The following is a 26,709-nucleotide window of genomic DNA, read 5'->3' as shown; positions in this document are numbered from 1 at the left end:
CAACGCATCTGGGGCTCAGACTCACAAACCATGAGATCATGACCAGAGCCAAAATCAAGAGTCAGACACTCATCCGAATGAGCCACCCAGGCACCTGTTTCTTCCCTCCTACTCTGTTATTTTTATAACTTCTCAGGATGAGTTCTCATCAATTTTCAGTTTTAAAAAAACAAGCATTTTCAATGATAAACTTTCTTCTCATAACGTTCTGAATGCACAGTGCACTTTCTGCTACGTGGTTCTCCATTACTATTTAATTCTAAATACCTCCTAACTTCCGTTTTAAGTTCCTCTTTGAACTATAGATTTCCAAACATTTCCAATTTTTCAAGCTTTTTTGTGTGTCTATCTCATAGTCTCTAACTTAATCACACCGTCCCCTGAGAATGTGGTCAACATTTTAAGAAAATCTAGACCAACTTCATGGGCCATCCACAGGGTCAGGTGTCCTTGCAAAGAACGCTTTCCCTCAGACTTTCAAATACTGTTGCTCAGATTTTTGATATCTTTACTTCAGTTCTAGGACCGAGTCTTCCACGTTCCTGGGAAAGGCAGTTGATTCATGAAGTTTCGAACCTGTTTTGAGCTACTGAATCTTTGCTCTTGACAGTGTGCTCACCAGGGGACGTGGTGGTCTTTGGCGCAAAGGGATAGTGTCAACCTTCTCTTTACCCTTCTCGTCTGACGTCCTCCATGAAGACAGCTAATCACACAGAGGTGAGGGGGTTTGTTTTCCAAGGTTTCTCCAACTTCCGAGAACATCAACTCATACTGTTTGCCGTGTTTCTAACCCTGTACCTCTTAACTCTGGCCGGCAATGTCATCATCGTGACTATTATCCGTGTTGACCACCACCTCCACACCCCCATGTACTTCTTTCTAAGTGTTCTCTCCACATCAGAGACATGCTATTCCCTGGTCATCATCCCACGCATGCTTTCCGGCCTCGTGGGTCTGAGCCAGTCCATCTCCCTGGTGGGCTGTGGGACTCAGCTCTTTTTCTTCCTTGGCTTTGCCATCACCAACTGCCTCCTGCTAGCAGTCATGGGGTTTGATCGCTACGTGGCCATCTGCAACCCACTTCGTTACCCAATCGTCATGAATTGGAGGGCCTGTACCATTCTGGCGTCCTCGGTCTGTGCCTCGGGGTTCTTGCTCTCTCTGGTTCAGGCTGTGGCCATTTTCCGACTGCCTTTCTGTAACTCACTGATTGAGCACTTCTTCTGTGATGTTCGACCTGTGTTGGATTTAGCCTGTGTTACTCCAATCGTTAATGATATCTTGACCTTAACTATAAGCCTCTTGGCCATCACAGCCCCTGCCACTTTCCTCCTCATCTCCTACGTCCTCATCATCTCCACCATCCTCAAGATTGCCTCAGCTGAGGGCCGGAAGAAAGCCTTTGCCACTTGCTCCTCCCACCTCACGGTGGTCATTATCCACTATGGCTGTGCTTCTATTGCCTACTTCAAGCCCAAGTCAGAGAACACCAAGGATCAGGACCAGTTAATCTCAGTGACCTACACTGTGATAACACCATTGCTGAACCCTGTTGTGTACAGTCTGAGAAACAAAGAAGTCCAGGATGCTCTGAGAAATCCCTTCCCTAAGATGAAATCTCTACACAAATAGGCATGCGTATCTTCCACATGGGAGTTTATAGGTAATGTTACACGGCCACGGCTTCAAGTGATTGGCGAAATCTCACTCCTCGCAGCCAAGGCCAGAGCAAAAGTGAGGCTGGGGGCTGGCTTCTAATAATTGATTCTTACTTCCTCAACCTCTTTGTTAACATAACAAAAACATAGGTCACTCTGCAGGCCTGTGAACAGATGCCCATTGGCCCTATTCCAGGAGAGAACTACAAGGTCAGAGCGTGATCTAGTGTGCATCTCAAAAGCTTCCATTTAAAATGACCAGTCCACTCCCCTAAAGTATAAACCACTTTAAAATCACACTTGACTGAACCTTCTTTTAACATAAACTGGATGCTTGAACCAGTGGTTATTAAAATGCAGACTGGGCCAAAAACTAATCGCCTTGTGTTTTAAGAAGATAAGGGAAGCAAAAAGAGAGATATCTTTCAGGAAATGGGTTTGGGATGAGCTAGAAACCTTCTAGAGAGAAGGTTTTCTAGCAACACCCTGCAAGTTTCCTGTAACTCACACGTGGGGCTTCAAGGGAAGGGAAATTGGGGGTGGAGGAGAAGGGAATTTACGCACAGGGGACTCCTAACCACGTGTGAGAGTCGTGAAGCTCTGGCCAGAGAAACAGCGCACAGGACTGGGTCTGACCCTTTGCTTCCTCTGGCTGAACACAAGCTACACAAAGAAGTCCTTGTGGGGCTGACAGCAATGCCCCCCCCCCCCCCATGGATGGGATGACCAAGGGGCTCAGAAGAAGAGCAGACAGATGGCTCAGGGAGCAGACTGCTCAAAGAACGCTGTGATATTGAGTAAGAAGAAAGACAAATGAGAGGCAGATCCAAATGGGAGCTTCCAGTGAGAGGAGAGTAAGAGAAAGCAGAGGGACCAGGGGACGGTCAGGGCAGGGGGCAGGCATTCAGAAAACGTCCTTCAGATTGGGTCTTGAGCCCTTCACAAGCACAGTCACAAAGGCAAGGAAAGAAAGCTCAGTGAAAATATGAAAAAGGGTCAACAAAATATCTTTCTGATATATTAGGTTAATATTATTACTCCTGGAAAGCTAAAAAAAAAAAAAAAAGTCAACAGTAAAGGATTTTTGACATGAAACTTCCATAAAAAGAAAGCAACTGAGTTCGACGTGTAATAATAAAAGACTATTCACCGTTATTCGCTTCAAAAATATATAAAACAATGAGGGTGAACTTCAGACTCAACTTGTGAGACGAAATAGGTGTTGAATAACACGGTGATTAGCAGTTGTAATTGCTGAGCAAGTCAAAGTTACTCTCCTGAGCTATTTGTAAAGAGACACAATAAACGCATGAGTACACAGTATTCTCATTGCAAAATATTTTTGAAATGCAGAAATATCAAAATGTGTTAAGTGATTATGAATCTAAACCCAACGCATGCGGGTGCATAAACACCTAACTTTTAGAAGTTCTACAATTCAATCTATTTGGTCATTCTGAGCTCCCAATCGGACGGATAAAAGAAAAGGCCTCGAGTCCTTTCCATGCATACTGGGGCAATTTAGCGAATAAGTCACTTTATGGGTAAACATAATTGAATTCAATTCCTGCTCCCCCCTTTTTCCCCATTCTCCTCGGGGCGAATCAGTCAAGTTCTGCTCAAGGCTTCTAGTCTCCTTACCACAGAGGAGGGAACTATAGTCCACGGTCACTTCTAACTGCTCCGCGTTGGATCCTATGGAGATACATGACCCCCAGTGGCCATCTTTGGTGGTATCTATTTTTTTTTTAAGTTTATTTCTTTAGAGAGATGGGGTGGAGGGAGAGGCAGAGAGAGAAAATCCCAAGCAGGCTCTGTGCTCACCAGAGAGCCTGACATGGGGCTCAGTCTCACAACCATCAGATCATGACCTGAGCCGAAATCAAGAGTCAGACGCTCAATCGACTGAGCCACCCAGATGCCCCAGGTGCCACCTACTGAGAGGACCCTGGTCTCGTGCTCTTTAACCAATGTGGTCCGTGCACCTCACCTTCCTTATGACTACTCTAGGGCCCCTGGACCTCCCTCAGCCCCTCCTTGAAGGCATCTAGGCACTCAGCTGTGCCCCTGACCCTGTAATGAAGAAATTGATATTCAGAACCATGATTTGTAAGCTAAAAGAGGCTTTCCTCTCTAGAAAAGTTTGCTGAAGTTAAAAACTGTTTCGGCTTTTAAGACAAATGCTTTAGTTAAGAGTTTAAAAAAAAATCTTTTTGAAATTCAATGGACTTTTTTTTTTTTTCTGGGTTCTTTCAGGTTTACCCTGGGGCGAATGAAACTCCTGTGAAATGAAGAATGGGAAATGCAAAAACAGGGCAGGATTTTTATTCTGTCGCATTTATGTGTTTATTCCGTGTGTCCACAACATTAATTATCATGGATTTTTTTTTCAACATTTTATTTACCAGAGCTAGTTATTTGCCATTCTTCTTTAGAATTTTTTTTTTTTTTGGATGTTTTGCTTCGCATAAGTCTTAGAAGCAGTCTGTTCAATTTACAACCCACCCTCCCCCGCCCCAAAGGCACACAGCATTCTCCACATGGTTAAACACACACAAGCAAATCACACCCCAGCACTATTTTACGGGAATCCTACCACATTTATAATTTATGGAAAATTGACATCTTAATGATCTTGAGTCTCCGTATTCAAAAACATAGCGTTACTCTCCATTGGCTCAAGTCTCCTTTGGAATCAGGAACTTTAACATTTTTCTCTATTTTTTTCCTAAAACTTCTATAGTACTATGTTTTACATTTAAATGATCTCTTTTTGAGTTAAAGTTTATTTATTTTGAGAGAGAACTTTAACATTTTTCTCTATTTTTTTCCTAAAACTTCTATAGTTTTATGTTTTACATTTAGATGATCTGTTTTGAGTTAGTTTTAAGTTTATTTTCGGGGGGTGGGGGAAGGGGCAGAGAGAGAATCTCAAGCAGGCTTTGCACCATCAGCACCGAGCCTGATGGAGGGCTCGATTCCACCAAGTGTGAGATCACCTGAGCTGAAATCAAGAGTCTGCTTCTTAACCAACCGAGCCATCCAGACACCCTGAGTTAGTTTTGTTTCAAGTTTAAGGTTGAGGTCAAAGTTTGATTTTTGCTTGCAGATAACTACTTACTCCAGGCCAATCTTTAAAAGCAATCATCTGGGGCACCTGGTGGCTCAGTTGGTGAGGCATCCAACTTTGGCTCAGGTCAGGTCATGATCTCGCGGTTCGTGGGTTCAAGCCCTGCGTTGGGCTCTGTGCTGACAGCTCAGAGCCTGGAGCCTGCTTCAGATTCTGTGTCTCCCTCTCTCTCTGACCCTGCCCCTTTCTCTCTCTCAAGAATAAACATTAAAATTAAAAAAATAAATAAAGGCAATCAGGCTCCACTGAACTGAATGTTCACATTTGTCAAAAGTCCGTTGAGCATATTTCTGTGGATCAGTTTCTGGGTTTCTTTCTGTTGCAGTCAGTGTCTATGCTTTCCAATACTGTACCGTCCTGGTTAATGCAGCTTTAGAGCAAGTCTCAATATTGAGTCAAGTGAGTCCTCTTATCCTTTGTCAGGAATGTTTTAATTACTCTAAGTCTTATGTATTTCTGTATCAATTTTAGAACAAGCTTGTCTATGTCTATGAAGCACGTCGTTGGGATGTCATAGGAATTGTATCAAATCTATAGATCAAGTTAAAGAGAATTGACATCTTTATGATGTGGAATCTTCCAGTCCATGGACACAGTAGGTCTCTCCATTTATTTAAGTCTTCTTTGATTTCCTTTATCACCATTTTGTAGCTTTCAGCATGCAAATTTTACACACATTCTATACCTGAGCATTTCATTTTCTTAGGAGAAATGGTAAATGATATCGTGCTTTTAATTTTGGTTTCCATACATTCAGTGTTAGTTTACAGAAATGTGTTGATATTGTGTGTTATGACCTTGCTTAAGTCACTAGTTTTAGGAGTTTTGGGGGTGGGGTTTGGTAGACTCTCTGGGTCTTTCTATATAGACGATTAGGTCATCTGTATAAATGAGGACAGTTTTATTTCTTCCTTTCTGATCCGTATGCCTTTTCTTTTTCTTGCCATATTGCACTGACTAGAACTTCCATTACTATGTTAAATAAGAGTGGTGAAAGCAGACATCCTTGCCTTATTGCTAATGTTGTGGGGGTGAAAGGGGGAAACTATTCATTTTTTCACCATTGAGTACAGGTTTTTCAGATATGCTTTTTGTCACATTGAGGTAGTTTTCCTCTATTCTTGCAAAGAATTTTTGTCATGAGTGCTGGATTTTATCAAGTGTTTCTTTGTAGTTGATGTCATTATATGATCATTCTTCTCTCATCTGTTAATCTGGTGGATACCATTGTTTGATTTGTGACCATTGATCTAGCTTTGCATTCCTAAAATAAATCCAACTTGGCCACGGAGTGTAATTCTTTTTATACATTGTTGTATTCAGTTTCCTCATATTTTGTTAGGGATTTCTGCATCTAAGTTCCTGAGGGATACTTATCAACAGTTTTATCTGTACAGCCTTTACGTGGTGTTATAACAAGGTAATAGTGGCCTCATAAATTATGAACTCCTGGGGCGCCTGGGTGGCGCAGTCGGTTAAGCGTCCGACTTCAGCCAGGTCACGATCTCGCGGTCCGTGAGTTCGAGCCCCGCGTCAGGCTCTGGGCTGATGGCTCAGAGCCTGGAGCCTGTTTCCGATTCTGTGTCTCCCTCTCTCTCTGCCCCTCCCCGTTCATGCTCTGTCTCTCTCTGTCCCAAAAATAAATAAACGTTGAAAAAAAAATTTTCTAAATTATGAACTCCTAAAGTGAGTTGATCAGTGTTCTATCCTCTTCTGTTTTCTGGAAGAGATTGTTCATATTTGATATTGATTTTTCTTTCAATGTTTGGTAGAATTCTCCAGTGAAACCATCTAGGCCTGGAGATTTCTTAGAAGTTTTTAAACTATGAATTCAATTTCTTTCATGGTTCTAAGATGACTCAGATTATCCAACAGTTATAGGATTTTTCAGATTATCTGGCTGAGTCTTGGTAGCTTGGTTTTTTTTGAGGATCCACTTGATCAAGTGCACTTGATCCACTTCTGTCAAGTTGCTGGATTTAGAAACAAGGTTGCTCACAGTATTTCCATATCATCCTTTTAATAGCTGCAGAATGTGTAGTGATACCCTCATTTCATTCTTGATGTTGGTGACCTGTGTATTCTCAAGTTTTGTCAGTCTTTCTAGAGATTTATCAATTTTGTTGATTTTTCAGAGAACCCATTTTGTTACGTGGATTTTCTTCTGCTATTTTCCTATTGTTTTATTTCATTGACTTCTGCTCTTTACCATTTCTTTCTGCTTGCTTTGGGATTATTTTCTCTTCTTTTCTAGTTTCTTGAGGCAGGAACTTTAGATTACCAATCTGAGAAGTTCCTTCCTTTCTAATGTAAGCATTCAGTGCTATGAATCTCCCCAGCAACACTGCTTTAGCCACATTCATGTACGACACATCCTACGTTGATTCTCACTCCTTTCTATGTATTCTTTTATTTCCTTTGAGACGTGGTCTTTGACCCATGGATTTGTTAGAAGCAGGATGCTTAATTTTTATGTTTTTAGAAGTTTTCCTATTGTCCTTCTGTTACTCACCTTTGGTTTGCATCCTGAACATTTTGTTTATTATGTGAGAAGACTCGAGATCCCACTTAAGTCTTTTATTTTAGCAGGCAGTCGCCCATTTTAGGGTTAGCATGCAGGGCCTGGCCTGCTTTTGTTGCCTGTGGTTCCAGTGATATTTAATTTTCAGAACATTTTCTATTATTTGGTGTGTTTGGCTTATTTGGGGCTGTTGAGATGGCCCTCCCGGTGCTGCCTGAGGGTTACCAGGGGTTTCCCCAAGCTGGGCTGCTGGTGTGGAGGGGAGTCTGAGCCTTGGGGACAGAGGCTTCTCTAGGCAAGTGCTTGTTAAGGTCACACACCCCTCACATGTGGGAATGGAGAGTCTCTTCTCGTACTCCCCATGCCTATACTCTGTCTCTGGAGGATGGAGGGAAGCATCAGCCTCACAAGGTCAAAGAGGCTTCCAGAACTGGGTTTCTTGGTGGATCAGTAGCCCTAGTGTTTTGGGTCCGGGAGGGGAGCTACAGGCCCTGCTCGGAGAGAACACACTTTCCCTGGCTACTTATTAGTGGGTGGTGGTGCTAGGCCGGCCAACTGTTGTGGGAGGGACTCCTCTTTGACCCAGGATAGGAAAAGAGCCGGGTCGATGGGCAGGAAACACAGGGGCCAAGGTGACCTTATGTTGGGATGGGGAAGGTTAAGATTTCCTGCCACTGTGCTGTTTCTGTAGGCCTGAGGTCCAAAACATGTCTGGCTTCCTCTCACCGTCTCTCAGAGTTCTCCTTTGGTTGCCTCTTGGGTTATTTCCAGGGACTATAGTTGTACTTAAGAAGAGAAATGAATCTATACCATTTTATCTGTACCAGAAATTTGTTTTTCTATAAATTTTGCACATTTCTGTTTATTCTTTGACATTTCTTATAATTTTGCAATTGGAAATAGCTTTTCTTCCATTATATTATTAATTGCCTTTTATTCCCATGTAGCTAGGAAAATGATAAACCTGAACCCAGAGTCCTTGTGGAATAATTTTAATGTATGTAATAATTTTTCAGTGAATTCTCTTGGGTTATTTTACAAGTATTCTATTATATTACCTGGGAAATACAATTCTACCTCTTCCTTTCCAGTTTTTATACCTTTTCACTCTTTCTCTTGATGTAATATTGTTGGTCAGTACACAACAATGGAGTTAAACAATAATGGTTATGGTGACCATTTTGTCTCTCTTTTTTTTTAATTTTAATGTTTATTTATTATTGACAAACAGAGAGAGACAAAGCATGAGCATGGGAGGGGCAGAGAGAAGAAGAGACACAGAGTCTAAAGCAGGCTCCAGGCTCTGAGCCATCAGCACAGAGCCCGATGTGGGGCTCAAACCCACAGACCGCGAGATCACGACCTGAGCCGAAGTTGGATGCTTAACGGACTGAGCCATCCAGGCGCCCCACTGTCTTGTTGTATTTAATGGGAGTGTTTCTCATTTTTATGTTACAGAATTATTCATCTATCCTATTTAATTGGCTATTTTAAGTGAAGAATGGTTGTTACATTCTATTGGATATCCTTTCCAGCATCTAGAGAAAGAGGCATATAATTTTCCTCTTTTTATTTATATGGTTTATGGTTTATTACATTTATTAATAGATTGAAACATCCAGAATGCTCGTATTACTGGTATTATAATAGGGAACATACTGAATACTTACCAGGTGTCAGGTACTTTCCTAAGGATGTTTGCTAATTAACTAATTTCATCCTCAAAATAACCTTGGGATGTAGACACCATTATTACCCCCACTTTACAGGTACGAATGTTATATAAACTTTGGTGAAAAGGAAACCGAGGCGCCTAGAGGTTCAACAACGGGGCGAAGATTACATAGTCCCTAAGTGATGAAGCGCGGTTTTGAATCCCAAGAGTTTTGGATCCAGTGGTTTTCCCATTGATCACAGGCAATATGGCTGTGACGCATTGCCACGGGTTACTGTTGTTTTAATCTGGTACTGGCTGCTCTTTATTTACTTTAGTGAAGTCCGTATTTTGCATGTGTACAGCAGGCAGCCCCAAGATGGGCTACTTTGTCACATAGGCTATTTTGAGCAATCAAAACCCAGCAGCTTCAGGAGAAGCTCTTTACCTCCCCCTCAATTGTATGCCAGTACCAGAAAGAGCACTATTAACAGAGATTCCTGCCACCTAAGAAACTTCTGTGCATAACAGGGCACCTTTGTTTTCCTAACACCTGCTCTCACCTTCCCACTAACCATCTTCTTCCCCTTTGTATCCTCAGACCCCACCCTTCTCCTGAGCTCACATCGTTGCCTGTCTTTGAAATTCCGGGACTGTGTGGCTTCTCCACACATTTGCTGTTAAATTGGGTTTTCTCCTGTTAATCTGTCTCATCAATCTGATTCTTAGTCCAGCTAGAAGAACCTTCAAGGGTAGAATAAATTCGTCTTCCCCAACACGTGTGTGTGTGTGTGTGTGTGTGTGTGTGTGTATCCGTCCAGTGTACGTGTGATAATCAAATCAGGCTTTGTTTTCAATGCTATGCCCATCATAAAACAATTTGAAGGGCTCCCTCTTTTTCTAGCCTTCCCACCTTTTTTTTTTTTAATTTTTTTTTTCAACGTTTATTTATTTTTGGGACAGAGAGAGACAGAGCATGAATGGGGGAGGGGCAGAGAGAGAGGGAGACACAGAATCGGAAACAGGCTCCAGGCTCTGAGCCATCCGCCCAGAGCCTGACGCGGGGCTCGAACTCCCGGACCGCGAGATCGTGACCTGGCTGAAGTCGGACGCCTAACCGACTGCGCCACCCAGGCGCCCCAAGCCTTCCCACCTTTTTAAAAGACTGGTGTGGTTATTTATTCCTTAAAGTTTTGGTAGAATTACCCTCTGACTTCACACCACATGATTTTATAGCCTAGTGTTTATCTGGAGCTGGGACTCTTGTTGTGAAGGGAAAGGTTTCTGACCACTCCCTCTACAACGTTTTCTAAAGAAAAGGTCGCTTTAGATTAGTTCTTGTTGCTTTATGCTGATACCTATGAAGAATAAGGGGAAATCCCAAATTTATAATTCCAGCTGTGGTCTTTCCCGGATCCAAGCTTGTCTAACTGGCTGCCCACTTTCGCCACTTCCATTTAGAGGTGTAGGATTATTCCAGATAAAACACATCCAAAATTAGTATCCATTCCCCAAACTAGCCAATGATACCTTCTCTACCCAGTTGCTTGATGCAAAACCCAGTGAGCCTATCTTGAATCCTATCTTTTCCTTCCTCCTCCTCCCCAGAATGGCATCGGTCAGCACATTTTTACGCAAAAGAAGAAAAAGACAAGATCCTGCTAGCACCGCAGGGTGTTAAACCAAACAAGGTTGTAAGGAGAAAATATTCACGAGGACACACAATCTCCCAACTCTCCTTAACCCGTAGCTTTGGCTGTGCACAAGTGGGCTGGGTGTACCACGGGAATGACACACTTATAAAAAAGGGGAAACAGGGACTATCTAAGTGATTATCCAACAGCAGGAGCTCCCAGGGGGAAACAGCCCTGTTACAAAGAAGGGCAGCATCGAGAACTTGGCAGCTGGCGTCGGCCTCTCCTTCCACTGAAATTTCTTAGACCTGCTGCGTCAGCTCTTTGCCAAACTACTGAAAGGAGAGAGAAAATGAGCCTTTGGGGCCATCTAGACTGGGATCTCCTGACAAGCTTTGTCAGCCCTATCTACAAAACACAACGCGAATTTATCCATTTCCTCCCATCTCCACCGAAACTACTCTGATCCAGAAAGAGTCTCTCACGATGCACTCTCCTTGTTTATTCTTGTGCTTTTCCATTCCATTCTCTACCAAATAGCAAAGTGATCTTCTAAAAATGAAAATCCGATGACACCCTTCCCCTCATTAAACTATCCAACAGATCCCCATTGCACCCGGAATAAAGTCCACCTTCCTCCTGATGGCCTACAAAGCTCTGCCTGTCCTTGCCGCCCATGCCTTAAGAAGGGCGTCATCTCTTCTTGCGAACCCCCCGCTACTCCAACATCTATCAACACGGCAGGTTTGTTCCCTCTGAGGACCTTTACACCTACCATTCCTTCAGTCTAGAGTGCAGGTTCTCCACGTTCTCGTTTGTTCTTTCTCCATCAGTCAGGCCTCCGGCGAGACGAGCTCATGTGCTCCTTCCCTGACCACTTCGTTTATCATCAAGCACACCAGTGACATTCTCCAGGAGCTCTTTTATGGTCCTTCTAGCACTCATCGCTAGCTATCTGACACAAAATAAGAAGGTTGGCTATAAGGGTGGGAAAACTATACACCAGGCAAAATACTAAATAGAAGAGAGCGGAAAGCACAAATGAAAACAAACAGGCTGTAAACACAGCTCCTGCTGTCGCGGAGCGTATACTTCAAGAGGATCGTAGCTGACTTCAAAAGTGTGTAGGTGATCTGCATCATTTTGGTACGTAGCAAGTGTCTAAAGATAAGCGATTAAGGACAAAAGAAATGGAATGAAGGCATGAGCCAGCCGTAGGAGGACCTGGGGGAAGAGCACTCCAGGCTGAGATCAGAGCCAAGGGTCCGAGGAGGGTTAGCTGTGGCATTAACAGACAGGCCAGCACAGCTGGAGACAATGAGCAGGGTGACGGGGGGAGAGCCACACTGTGGTCTCACAAGCTATGGCAGGGACTCTGAATGGGATGGACAGTCACTGCAGGAACATCTAAGCAAGCGACGACTTGATGTGGTTTATGTATTAAAATCTTTATTCTGGGGGCACCTGGGTGGCTCCGTCAGGTGAGCGTCCGTCTTCGGCTCAGGTCATGATCCCGCAGTCCGTGAGTTCGAGCCCCGCGCTGGGCTCTGTGCTGATGGCTCACAGTCTGGAGCCTGCTTCCGATTCTGCGTCTCCCTCTCTCACTGCCACTGCCCAACTCATGCTCTCTCTCTCTCAAAAATAAATAAAACTTGAAAAAAAAAATCTTTATTCTGGCTGCGTGGAAAATCAACTCCCAGAGCCAGAGGGGAAACAAGGAGAAACCAGTCAGGGCCTTGTTGCTAGGCCCATGTTACAGGCGATGGCGGCTTTGAACAAGGTGTGCCTTTGCATAAGGAGTTGGCCGGTTCAGCCGGGGGCACATTCTATTCAAGAGGCCAAAGTGGACATCCAAGCAGGGATAATGGACTGACTGTTAAACATACAACTTCACATCCTGAAAAGCAGTATGGAGTAGAGATTTAATTCGGAAAGTGTTTAAACTTTCCAAGGATAGGTGAGGATAAACATAAGAGGTGAGGATAAACACAAGAGTGGTCTGGGGCTGAATCTTGAGGTGAGCTAACACCAAGAGACTGAGGAGAAGAGGAAAGAGAAGGAACAGTGCGGGAACAAAAACAAAGTGAAAAGTACCAACACTCAGGGCATGTCCTGGAAATTGCATGAAAACCGGTTTCCAAGAAAGAGAAGTCACATATTTGGGTCAAATGCTGCCAACATGCCCAGTAGGGTGAGTTACAATTAATTGACCATTAGACTTGGCAAAATGGGGTGATTAGTCCCGCTGGAAAAAAAAATCTGTATTGGTAGCATATAATGGTGAAAAAGCCAATTTAGTGGGAATTAGAGGATAGAGAAACTGAAGACAATGCAATTCCTTCCAAGAGTTTTGGTAAGAAGGGGAGCACATAAATGGGCCTGTAGCTGGAAAAGGATGTGGGATCAAAGAAGGTTGTGTCTGTTTTCATTCTTTGAGCGCAACGGGAATTAGAACACAGAAGGCTGTAAATGAAAGTGAGCTAGTACAAACCTGATGAGTCAAAGGAGACAGGGGAGAACCGCGGAGCCAAGGTCCTGCGTGAAGATGAGGGGCTGTGACACGGGCATCCAGCCAGGGGGGCGTGCAGTGGCCCCCAGGGGGAGGGTGTGCTCGGCTCCGAATCAGAGCACAGGCACACACAGCGGGCGGACGTGGTGATGGGAATATATACCAGGCCTCACTGTCAGTGCGGAGCCTGATACGGGCTCGATCCTACAAACTGTGAGATTATGGCCCGAGCTAAAATCCAGAGTCAGATGCCTGACTAAGCCACCCAGGCACCCCCATTCATTTATTTTAAATTCTAGCTAACAGACAATGTAGCATTGGTTTCGGGAGTAGAATTCAGTTTTATCCCTTACACACAACACACAGTGCTCGTCCCAACAAGGGCCCTCCTTAATGTCCATCATCCATCTAGCCCATCCCCCATCTGCCTCCCTCCATCAAATCATCTGCGGAAAACAAGGATAAGGAAGAACCTCCAGAAGTTGGAGGACCGGAGATCGTGTGCACGGTAGGTGGGAAATATAGCACATTGCTCACCAACATCAATACCCCACTTACTGTGAAATGTCATGAAATTTAAGTAAGAGCAGTAAAGGGGTTCGGGTCACCAATTCTGATATGTGTGTGTGTGGGGGGGGGTGGTTTCCCCACACCCCTGAGCCATTTTCCAACACCAGCTGAGTGTCCTCCGATTCAACTCAATTCTGACTCCACCACCTGGAGTCAGCATCAGATCCCATAGGTAGAAGGGTTCAGTCCTACCAGATGAACCCCTTCTTCCTTCAGATGCCAATCGCAAGCCCAGGTTGCCACTTGGCCACCTATAAATCAGAGGTTCCCGCGACCCCTTCCTTGGGTTCTGTTAATTTGCTAGAGTCGCTCTCAAAACTCAGGAAACCGGTTTATTGACTAGACTACAAATCTAGTACAAAGGATGTTAAAGAATACAAGTCATCAGTCAGATGAAGAGAGGCATAGGTCAAGGTCCTGTGCAAAGAAGTTTCTGTCCTCGTGAATTTGGGGCCCCGCACAGGGGCACATGGATATATTCTCATTCCCTAACCTGGAAACACTCTGAACCCCGTTCTTCTGAGTTTTTATGGAGGTTTCATTACACAGGCACAATTGATTAACGCATTGACCATTGGTGACTCAAACAATCTCCAGGAACCTCTCCCCTCCTGAGAGGTCATGGGGATTGAACGTTCCAGAGAGGTCATGGGGATTGAACGTTCCAAGTGTCTAACCACACGGCTGGTTCCCCTGTTCTTGTTTCCGGCCACCTAGCCCCTATCCTCAGGTATTTTCCAAAACTCACCTCGTTAGCATAAACCCAGCTGTGGTTGAAAGGGGCTCGTTATGATTACTGAGACAGTCATCTCACCCTTTGGCTCTGATGCCCAAGGACAAGAGACCAGGTATTACTTTAATATTGCAAAAGATGTCTCCATTGCTCTAACTGCTCAAGGATTTGGAGGATTTGGGGAGCTGTGAGCCAGGAAGCCTGGAGGAAGACCCAATACGTATGAGAAATGAACTTGGGTGATCTCTGACCAAATATGTTCGTTCAAATCACAGTATTGCAACCAGTTACCAGCGTCACCAGCAAGACCCCAAAACCTGACTTTTGCCACCCACCTGCATGTGCCCACCAACCTCTGTCCCACATTTCCCTTAAGCTCGTCTCTCCAGCTCATCTTTTGACTCAGGCAAAAGACTGGCTGGGGACCGCATCTGGGGGTGGTGGAAATCCAAACTACCCCTCAAGCAGTGACGACTGCCCTCGTGAGGAGCCCCAGACCAGTTTGAGCTCAACAGCCAACTCAAACCTGCGCAGATGGACTGCGCAGGGACACATGGAGAGAGCTTTACCTCATTTTAATGCTAAAATCTCCACCCAAGGAGGAGCACACGCCTCATTAACAAACAGGCGTGTTTTCCTTAGGTGCATTCACGACCTTATGCACGCCTCTACATACAGGGACAAGGATCCCCTTTCTAAATGTTCATCCTAATCCTACATAAAAGGACCCCATTCACCCTTGCTTGGGGCAGAGGCGTGGTTTTGCAAGTTATTCCCTGAGATGGCCTTATTTGTTGCAAATAAAGTTCCCTTTGTGTGACACCTCCACTGGGTGTCGTTTCTATGTGTGACTTACCAGGGAGCAAACGCATGCTAATTGCGTGACAACAGTAACATATTTTTCACCAGTGAAGTTCAGCTGCCCAGGTGCTCTCCACAAGCAACATTTGATTCAACCAAAGCTGGTATTATGCCAGAAAACAGGGGCAAGTGAATTAAAGGTAAATGCAAAGCAACAAGGAAAATGATAGTCTGTGGAATCTTAACCGGGGAGGGAGGAAAGAAAGAAGAGCCAGGGCAGTCTCAGGGCAGGAGCCCCTGAGAACGATACAAACACCCGCAGGTATAGAGTGTAGGACTTTATAAACTGAGAAATTTTTGGATTAGGGTGCCAGGGAGAATGAGCTGGAAAGATAAGTGATAAAAACAATAGCTCTTTAGAAGATATAATGGAAGTAGCCCACTTCTAAATGAAACAAAACACAGCAAATACATGGGAATAGGAAATGGGCATTTTCCATATGGAGAAGATTTTAAACCTCTGTGAAACACATAAAAGCATTTCCTTTTAAATCCCACTTTGGATAGACAGGCTCTGTGTTGTAAAAACTAAGGATGTTTCTTCTCCTTAAATTTCTATGAATACAAATAAGAAATCGATAAAAGCACCATTAATTGTTAAATGTGCGAATAACTAGAAAAACTCCAAAGAAGAAGAATGGTGGGGGTTGGGATCAGCATATAGTAGCATCACAGAGTAACGATGCAAGATGTTTTTCTTATTTAATAGATGACATAGGGGCAGAAGGTTTTCCCTCTTCTAAGTTCTTTGGTTGGCCTAATAATTGATATAAAATTGATATGAAACAGGTTAATGGGAGGGAAAAAAAGTTTAACAACATGCATACCTCCTGTATGCATCGGAGAAACACCCAGGAAAACTAAGTACTCCCTCCAAATAAATGAAGCCATCACCTCAAATACCTTTTTCAGCCAAAGACAGAAGAATATGTGGGGGAGGAGGGGGGGGGATAGTGGGAGATGACCATGAAAAGCACAGCCAATAAGGCTAAGGTTGTGATGCAGATCTGATGAGACTTTAAACAGATTGAGTCATTCCCCTCTTCCTGGTACAGTGAGGGAGACACCCTTACAAATGGACTTTTCCCTTATAAATGCAAATGTCTTTTACAAAAGGGCAAATTCTACTCAGTTTCCACCTACGTGTGCTGTTAAAAATAACCAGTTTTAAATAATCCCTTGGGGTGCCTGAGTGGTTCAGTTGCTTAAGCATAGACCTCAGGTCATGATCTCAAAACTCTGGGTTCGAGCCTCGCATCGGGCTCTGTGCTGATGGCTCGGAGCCTGGAGCCTGCTTCAGGTTCTGTGTCTGCCTCTGTCTCTGCCCCTCCCCCACTCACATTCTGTCTCTCTCTCAAAAATAAATAAACATTAAAAAAAATATTTTTAATAATCCCCATGCCCGAGAGACATTTTGGGATGGCAAATTTTGTTCCCCCTTTAATGGTGTTGAGACAATGCCTAGTTATTGGGAATAATAAAAGGTATATCTGATTTAAGAAATATTTCTAAATTTGTTTCTTAAAACCAATTAAATTCCAGATGAATCAAATACTGAAACATAAAAAGTATAAATGAAAATAGGGATACTTAAAAAAACAATCTTGTAGTCAGGGAGGCCCTGATCCACACATAAATATAATACTAATAAAATTTCAAACCCGTAAGCTCAGTAAAAATGATAAATGGAAGAAAACGATCTACAACATGTATGATAGAAGGCATATTTCCCTATTATAGAACTCATTACAAGAAAATGACAATACGATACAAAAAACTGAGCAAGATATGTCAATGGACGTTCACAGCCAAGGAAGTACACATGACTAACGGGCATATGAAAAGATACTCAGCCTCATTCGTAATTAGAGAAATAAAAATTCAAAGAAAAAAACTAAAACAGCATTTTTACCTATCATCTTGCCAAACCCTGAAGAAAAATTGGTCAATGCCCACAGTTGATGGAAATGTGGGTAAGAAAGCATTCTCAGTTACGCCAAATGTATACAAATGTCCTACCCTGGCTTCAGTTTAGCAATAGTTATTAAGTCCTTAAATGCACATATCACTGCCCAAGGAATTTTACTTTCAGGAGGGTAGCCTGTAGATATGCTCCCAGAAGTGCACAATTATATATGAAGAGTGATTCTCTAGAATATGCCTAAAAACCCACAAACAGCTGAACTATCCATTGATATAGGATAGGTTAAATAAATCACACTATGTTCTTATTCTACAATTCGCAGTGGTTCAAATGAATGCGATAAATCTTCATACAGTGATTTGCAAAAGCATCTCAAATGTATTGTTATACGAAAAAGCAAGTTTATAACAGTACACAGAATACAGTCCATTTGTATTACAAAAGCACACGCTCAGATAAATGTATAGAACATTTCTAAATTCCATTTAGTAGGTTTGGTTTTTGACGTGGCACAGGTTAGCAATTTAGAAACAACTTTCTATGTATATTAGACGAGCAAATGTGCAAATATATTGAGAATATGAACCAGGTTTCTTATTGCTGGAGACAGGAGTTATAAATATGGAAGGGGGCAACATCAGAATATACTCTGAGACAGTTTGAATTGCAGATACCGTCGTGAAATCATCGATTTTAAGATGTAGATGTTAATCCGCAGACACCAACACACATCCCACTTGCTGGTTGTTTTTCCCCACTGAGAGTCTAAGACTAATTACAAGCAATGACAATATCCAGATCTCAGTTTCTAAGACGACCTGCCACCAAAGGGTATCAGAGCTCCCTGCAGAAATGGCTGGTTCGAGGGCCAGCACCGGGGAAGTATGAGAGAAATACGAGAGGGCTGGTGTGTAAAAAAGTTACTAATGGATAATGGAGACATGTCAGAGGAACAGGGGAGCCAGATGACAGCAGCTCCCACTGACCAATTCGGTGACGATGTAAACATCAAAATAACATTATAGTATCTAACGTTATCAAATAGAATCTACACTACCTAAATCTAGTTGTATGTAAGTAGATCCCTTCCTTACGTAGAATGCCAATCTACAGCAAGGATGATGGAGTTAGAAACGCAACAATGGAGCCTAAAACTGGAGAGCGAGAATTTGATGAGAGACAAGGTATTCATCTCAATAGATCACCCTTCGAGAAAGAGAAAATACTGACTTTACGACAGAGAACTCTGGTGGAGACCACCTTGAACGAGAGATTACAGGTCACGCCACTAATATCGGGACAAACTGACAACATGTGACTCCCAGTACGATGCACGGAGAACAACACAGCATCACTTTTTTTAATGAATATAATTTATTGCCAAATTGGCATCCATACAATACCCGGTGCGCATCCCAACAAGTGCCCTCCTCCATGCCCATCACCCACTTTCCCCTCTCCCCCCCCCCACCCCATCAACCTTCCCCCCATCAACCCTCAGTTTGTTCTCAGTATCCAAGAGTCTCTTATGGTTTGCCTTCCTCCCTCTCTGTTTGTAACTATTTTTTCCCCCTTCCTTTCCCCCATGGTCTTCTGTTAAGTTTCTCAAGTTCCACATACGAGTGAAAACATATGATATCTGTCTCTGAGTTATTTCATTCAGCAGAATACCCTCCAGTTCCATCCAAGTTGCTGCAAATGGCAGGATTTCATTCTTCCTCATTATACAGCGTCACTTTTGGGATATTCTTGTGGAAAACTCATCATCTGAATATAATCATGAAGATTAAACCAGAGGATAAAGAAAAAAGAGAAAGAATTCCAAAAGAACTGGAGGTGAATGTGAGGGAAAAACTAGAATTTCTACCCCTCCTCGGGTAAACCCAAACTAAGAGACATTTTGCAAAACACTTGGCCTGTAGTTTTCGAAAGTGTCAAGTTTGAGAAACACAAAGAAAAACCAAGGTGCTGTTTCAGATAAAAGGCATTAAAGGAAGAGGCGGACAAAAAGCAATGGGTAATCTTGGATGGGACCCTAGGCTGCAAAGACGCTTAGCTGTAAAGGACATTATCGAGACAACCAGCATAATTTACAATGAGTTGCGGATTAGGTAACGCTATTGCCGTATTTGATGCCATATATGCGCATGTCTGGACATATACACCGACTCTCAGTAACTACACAGCGATTATACAAGGGAATGCTCCCTGTCTTGCAGAGGACACACGAAAATATTTAAAATGCTGTGAGACAATGGCTTCAACATCCTCTCAAGCGATTTGGAAGAAAATTATAGAAGCAGAGGAGGAAGGAAAAAATTGATGAAGTGGGGCAAAACAGAAATAATTGGGTGTCTGGCTACAAGATGTTTAACAGTTTTTGTTCTTACAACTTTTCTGTCCGTTTGAAATTGTGTCTCTGAAAAAGGGTTTTTTTTTTATATATGAAATTTATTGTCGAATTGGTTTCCATACAACACCCAGTGCTCATCCCAAAAGGTGCCCTCCTCAATACCCATCACCCACCCTCCCCTCCCTCCCTCCCCCCATCAACCCTCAGTTTGTTCTCCGTTTTTAAGAGTCTCTTATGCTTTGGCTCTCTCTCCCTCTCTAACCTCTTTTTTTTTTCCCTTCCCCTCCCCAATGGGTTTCTGTTAAGTTTCTCAGGATCCACATAAGAGTGAAAACATATGGTATCTGTCTTTCTCTGTATGGCTTATTTCACTTAGCATCACACTCTCCAGTTCCATCCACGTTGCTACAAAAGGCCATATTTCATTCTTTCTCATTGCCACGTAGTACTCCATTGTGTATATAAACCACAATTTCTTTATCCGTTCATCAGTTGATGGACATTTAGGCTCTTTCCATAATTTGGCTATTATTGAGAGTGCTGCTGTAAACATTGGGGTACAAGTGCCCCTATGCATCAGCACTCCTGTATCTGAAAAAAGGTTGTCAAAAACATGACAAAATTATTTTCTTTACGGAGATCTGTGCGGGAAAGGGTTAGCTCGGGAGGCCTTGGGTTGCTCAAACCCTGGATATTCCCAAGAAAGGCTCATCTTGAGGACTGGCTGGTGGCCAGCTCCTGGGAAAGGAGTTCCGAGCCTCTGAATTACGCGGTTTGATAAGCGTTTTATATGTCGAGGCCTTGCGTTAAATCCCTGTCTGATGAGATAACTTATGTTAACAATGTGCTTTATGCTGAACCCCTGCTCTTGGTAACACAGGTGTTGTGTGACCACGTGACTGACCCCTAACAAAAACCCTTGACACCAAGATTCAGGTGAGATTTCTGGGATGATGTCACTTCACACTTATCATCATGCACTGGTGGTGGGAAATTCACACATGTCTCTGGGACTCGGTCGGGAGAGGACACTTCACAAGCTGAAGCCAATTCTCTCCGGGACTTTGCTCCGGCCCCTTCCCCCCCTGTTGATTCACATGCACACCCTCCCACTGCGATAAACCATAACCATGACTACAACAGCTTTTCGGCATGATCCGACGGAATCATCTAGCTCCGTGGTGGTCTTGAAGATGTCCGACAAAAGGTTAAAGACATTTAAATATATGGAGAGATAACCTATATCAATTCACCCCTCATATTTGAATTCAATGCAGTTCCAAACCCGACCTAAAATGGAAAAGCAACTGTGCAACCACTTAAAAATAAAGAGGCGTTGATCTCTCTGATAACTAAGATTTATTTTATTTTTCATTTTTTTCTTTTTTTTTTAACGTTTATTTATTTTTGAGACAGAGAGAGACACAGTACAAATGGGGGAGGGTCAGAGAGAGAGGGAGACACAGAATCTGAAACAGGCTCCAGGCTCTGAGCTGTCAGCACAGAGCCCGATGCGGGGCTCGAACTCACAGACCACGAGATCATGACCTGAGCCGAAGTCGGACACGTAACTGACTGAGCCACCCAGGCGCCCCTAAGATTTATTTTAAAGTTATCACTGTTAAGACAGTGTAATCTTGGTACAGGGGGTCAAACTGACCAGCGGAGCTGGAGAGAGAGTCCCTGAACTAACCCACACGTACATACGATTGTGAAATATGGCAGAGAGAATCGTGGGCCAGTGGAGAAAGGAGGCTTTTCAAACAAAGGTGCTAGGGTAATTGGTTACCCATTTAAAAAAAGAAATCTCAGAAAATTATATACAGAAGATCATTTTTATAAAGCTCAGAAATAGATACAACACATTGCTTAAACCCATATATATGCAATAAAGGTATGAAATAAACGAAAATAAACACAAAATTAGAAAGGAGTCATGGCTGGGGGACGGGGGTCAAGAGAAATGCGTGAGAACAGCCTAGGGTTGAGTGACGAGTTCCCAGATGTGATGCCCCACAATTTGCGTGCTTCAAACATAGCGTTAAGTATAAAGTGTATTAAAAGTGATAAATATATAGGGGCACCTGCGTGGCTTGGTCAGTTGAGTGTCCAACTTCGGCTCGGGTCATGATCCCACGGCTCGTGGGTTCGAGCCCCGCGTCGGGCTCTGTGCTGACAGCTTGGAGCCTGCATCCTGCTTCCAATTCTGTGTCTCCCTCTCTCTCTGCCCCTCCCCTGCTCACGCTTGCACTCTCTCTCTCAAGAATAAATAAACATTAAAAAAGATTAAAAAAAGATATGAATATAAGCCCTTCATTTTTGCTGAGTGTAGAAAACTCCACTTGGAAGAGTGCCGTCAGGATCTGGCCAGGGACCGAGAAGGGAATCTCTGTTAGATTAATTAAACACGGAGGCCACAGGCTGGCTGGCTGGACCACCGTGGCGCCTCCAGAAACGAACCCAAATCTGAGCCTGTAAACGCCTCACAGTTACAAAATCAAAATACTAAGGATAACCAATCACGAAGGGCCAAGTAGGCTTTAAGCTGCAGCCACTCAAGGCTCCCCGTGTTTCCACCTCTTCTCTAGAAAAGTCTCCCCGGGTTCCTGCTGGTTGGGCACTCTTAACCACTTCCCATTTGTCATTGCCAGACTTGATTTTTGCTCAAATAAGCTTCATGTTTTCAATACGTCGCGGTTTATCTTTTAACAATATAAAAGAGAAAAATAGAATAAGACACTCTCGGGAGAAAAAGTGCACGGGATTGGGGCAGGGAAAGCGGCGAGGAGCTGGGCTCAGGAGGCCCAGCGTGTCTGACGGTCTGCCTGGGTCCCTGAGGCTGAAATCCCGGCTCGCATTTGTTTGGATGCTTGCAGTGGGTCTCCTGGCCTTCTAGAAAGGTCCGTTGAGCTTTACTCTCTCACTTCTGAACCTCACAGGGCAACAAATATAGTCATATTTGACTGTTTTGGTTCCAGAAAAGGAAAGGAAAAAAGAAAAGCAACAACAACAAAAAAAACCAAACCCCAGCTTCTAATACCGAGCAGGGCTCTTGACTCCAGGGAGAACTGTGCAGTTTCCTGGAATCCAAGCAGCGGCTCTTAGCTCGAGCTCACTGGGGCTTTGTAACCATGGTGTTTCAAGGCCCAACCGTATAAAAATAGAAAATTTATTTAAAAAATGAAGGCTGACAAATAAGCCACTGCTGTCTCTACTCACAAAGTGCCACAGCACAGACCCAGGTGATGCGGGAAATGAGCCCCACACATAACGAGGTCCCCGGCCGCTGGCTGTTGGCTTCCTTCCAGCCCCGGTGTGGCTTTCACGGGTGCCCAGGGGAGGGCACCCAGAAACCTCAAGAGATGGTCCTCAGAGAGCCTTTCTTGGTTAAAAGCTCCTCCTCCAGGTGGAGGGAATATCTAGTATCCAAGGAGCCCCTGTGACCTTCCTTCCCCTGCCATCCCTGGACTGGCCCTAGTGCAGGTGGAAGGACCACACTGTCTTTGCTTCATGACCTTGACTTGTGAATACTTGTGACCAATGGGCCACATCTCTGACCTCTACTTTCATTTTTCTGTTGAGCCACAGGTTTGCAGGAAGAAAAGTAAGTGAGATTTCAAAAAAGACTTCCACGGTTTACAAAGGGCCATGATTGTCGTTAGAGGGTTAAATTAAACTCAAAACGGTCCTGGTGTCTACGAATATCTGTCACTTTCAAAGATGCCTTGCTAACCCTAAGGAATCCTGGCTTCCCAGGATTAAAGCGTACCTTGGCCAATAAAGAACAGAGGCTGCCACTTATCAGCTATGATTCCTTGGCTACGTTCTATTAACAAATCATAATCCAGAGACACTATTGACAAAGCTTCGTGGAGCAGGTTTAAGTTTCTTACCACGGTGCACACATCAATGCCAAACCACCTCCCTTGTCAAGAAATGGTCCGTGAGGGGCACCTGGGTGGCTCAGTCAGTGGAGTGTCCAAATTCGGCTCAGGTCATGAGCTCACAGTTTGTGGGTTCGAGCCCCACGTCGGGCTCTGTGCTGACAGCTCAGAGCCTGGAGCCTGCTTCGGGTTCTGTGTCTCCCTCTCTCTCTCGCTCTCTGCCCCTCCCCTGCTGTGCTCTGTCTCTCTCTCTCAAAAATAAATAAACATTAAAAAAAATTTTTTTTAAGAAATGGTCTGTGAAACTGCACTGTTTTTTTGCAACCTCATGCCATTTTCTTTCGTAACATGCTTGCTCTAAGGGGTTCAAGGCGTAACTGTGTCAATCTCTTATATCTTTTTGCAGATTTTCTTTATTAAAAATGGTGTGTTTCTGAGAAGTCGGTTAATGTTAAAAGTACGCGAAAAGCCTACCTTTGTTTTTTTACCCGATAGTAAACCATTTTGCGATGTGGGTGATTCGCTTTACTTCTGGCAAAAATGTACTTTTTAGGCAACTCCATCGTTTCCATTATCGAATTTATTTTTTTTATAGCCACTTGGTTACATAATTATATGTTGGTTGGTAATCGGGTAGAGCCTGTTGGACGAGCTGCACCACGGTGTATTTTCCAATTCAATGTTAGTAGTGTCATGCTTTCTTCTAGGCTTATAATCTCAGTGTTAAAATTTAGCCCAGTGCTGTAGCTCTTTGCTGATGTCACGCGCACAGACAGCAGGGAAAAGGAGACGGTGTAAAAACATTTACTCCTCTTCTCTGAAGAAAACCTCACTGTGGTTTTCCTCACTCCAGCATTCTGCTTCCTCCCAGGCAATGTATCTGGTGGGGCAGGACCGGTAATGACTCTGCCAGAAGATATTACGCCCCCATCGCAGTGGCCACATGGCTCCCTATTCTCAGAGACCATATAATCTCGTCCTGGTGGGGCAGGTCTACTTTGCAGTTTTGGGTAGCGGGAGGGACATTGGAGACAGGATCAGAAGACATGGGCTCAGGCTGATAGGTGTCCCCGGGCAATTCCCGAAAGAGTTTCTGTATCTGAAGACAACCAGTATTCCTTGTTCTCCCCGTTCCACCGGATGGGAATGAAATGAAAGGATGTAAATGTCTTTGGTAATCACAAATCCACTGTAAGGTGCTTTCCAGACAAAAGAGCCAGTAAACAGCTCTGTGCTACCTACCTGTGGAAGGAAGCGGAAGCCAGAGGGGGAGGTGGGGTGGAGAAGAAAGGGAAGGGTTTCATAGGTGTCATGGGCTTTGGGTAGCTTTGAAAAATGAGTAGTGCCTCGGGAAGAGGCTCGGAGGGCAAAGGTTGAGGGGGACGGGACCCACAGAGCTGCGGCGTGGGGAGGGGACCACGTTCGCAGGTGATCCAGCCAAACCCTAGCAGCTCTGCTGGTGGCCGCAGACCCTGGAGCTCAGCAGGACACCACTGAGCCAGGATGTATTTGATAATTGTCTGAATTCTAACAGAAACGCTTACACTGTTAAGTATCATGCTCATCTGAACAATTCTGTAACATCCCCATCGCTACACTCGGATCAAGATGATGGGACTGGTCTAAGAGATGCTAATTCCTTACCCGAGACAAGTGGGCACGTGTTAGAAGCAGGATATCTTTCCAGCAGTAAACTCGGAAAAGCCACCTTCCTTCTCTTAGTGAGAAAACCACGTTCCTCCACTCTCTGTTCCCCCAAGGAATAAACATGAACGTGCATATCAATAAGCAAAGCCCGAGGCAGATTAACCACAAGAACCTGCCCAGCCTAGCTGGCAGAAGTCACGCGTCTAGGTCCCTTACGTGGTTTTTTCTTTCTTAGATCCCACATACGATTTGATGAAGACAGAGAACCACACTTGGGTGAGTGAGTTCACTTTCCAGGGCTTCTCCAGCTTCCGCGAGCATCAGCTCGGCCTGTTTGTCGTGTTCCTTGCACTGTACGTCGTGACCCTGGCCGGCAACGCGGTCATCGTGACCGTCATTAGTGTGGATCGTCACCTGCACACGCCCATGTACTTCTTCCTGAGCATGCTGTCCGCTTCAGAGACCGTATATACGCTCGTCATTATACCCAAAATGCTCTGTAACCTTGTAGGCCTGAGTCAGCCCATCTCCTTGGCTGGCTGTGCCACCCAGATGTTCTTCTTCGTCACCTTGGCCATCAACAACTGCTTCCTGCTCACGGCGATGGGGTACGACCGCTACGTGGCCATCTGCAACCCCTTGAGATACTCCGTCATCATGAACAAGAGGGTGTGTGTGCAGCTGGTGGGGGGCGCCTGCGGCATTGGGCTGATCGTGGCGACGACCCAAGTGACATCTGTGTTCAGGTTGCCTTTCTGTGCTACGAAGGTGGCCCACTTCTTCTGTGACATCCGACCTGTAATGAAGCTCTCCTGCGTCGACACCTCGGTCAACGAGACCCTGACCGTGATCATCAGCGTGCTGGTGATCCTGGTCCCCATGGGCCTGGTCTTCATCTCCTACGTCCTCATCGTCTCCACCATCCTCAAGATCCCCTCCGCCCGGGGCCGGAAGAAGGCCTTTGCCACCTGCGCCTCTCACCTCACGGTGGTCGTCGTCCACTACGGCTGTGCCTCCGTCGCCTACCTCAAGCCCAAGTCGGAGAACACCAGGGATCAGGACCAGCTGATCTCGGTGACCTACACCGTCATCACCCCCCTGCTGAACCCAGTGGTGTATACCCTGAGGAACAAGGAGGTCAAGGATGCTCTGCTCCGGGCCACTGGCAGGAAGCTTTCCTGACAAGATGGGCCCACTTCAATGGAGGGTCTTATAAGATTTGCTAGAGAGGGAAAGCAGAGAAGGACCCACAGTCCCTAGAGTTAAAATTCTAGAACTTACTACAGCAGTGGGTGGGCCAGAGAGAACAAAGGCATTCCAGATTCAGCCACTGGAGAAAGGGACACATTTCCCTGGAGCGTGGACATGGACAGCATGGGATGTCAACACGGAAGGAACTTCTGGGGAGCGGATGTGCCATGTGGGCAGAATGAGATCAGGACAGAAGGAGTGATTAACCTGGGGAGGCTGCTCCGGGACAGGGCTAACATTTTAAATGTAATCTGTAATGTCCTTGTTTTGGACGTGGGGTTTCCCCTTCACCCACCTAGAGCTACACACATTTAAACCCAAGCTGAAGTAAATTCTTCCCTGGAAACTCAAGTTCCTTGCATCCTAGACACCATAACTAA

General features: G+C 44.5%; 1 protein-coding gene across 1 annotated transcript; it reads left to right on the top strand.

Annotated features, from left to right (window-relative positions):
* The first annotated feature begins 659 nt into the window (after positions 1 to 659).
* On the top strand, positions 660 to 26,260 carry LOC122475795 (olfactory receptor 10J1-like). The gene is made up of 2 exons (XM_043567895.1): positions 660 to 1,198; positions 25,314 to 26,260. The coding sequence occupies exons 1-2, from the start codon at positions 694 to 696 to the stop codon at positions 26,258 to 26,260; spliced, it is 1,452 nt and encodes a 483-aa protein (XP_043423830.1). The 5' UTR covers positions 660 to 693.
* Positions 26,261 to 26,709: the final 449 nt, after the last annotated feature.

The sequence above is a fragment of the Prionailurus bengalensis genome, chromosome E4, assembly GCF_016509475.1.
Source record: "Prionailurus bengalensis isolate Pbe53 chromosome E4, Fcat_Pben_1.1_paternal_pri, whole genome shotgun sequence".
Lineage (NCBI taxonomy): Eukaryota > Metazoa > Chordata > Mammalia > Carnivora > Felidae > Prionailurus > Prionailurus bengalensis.
This window is presented reverse-complemented; position numbering and strand designations above follow the sequence as displayed.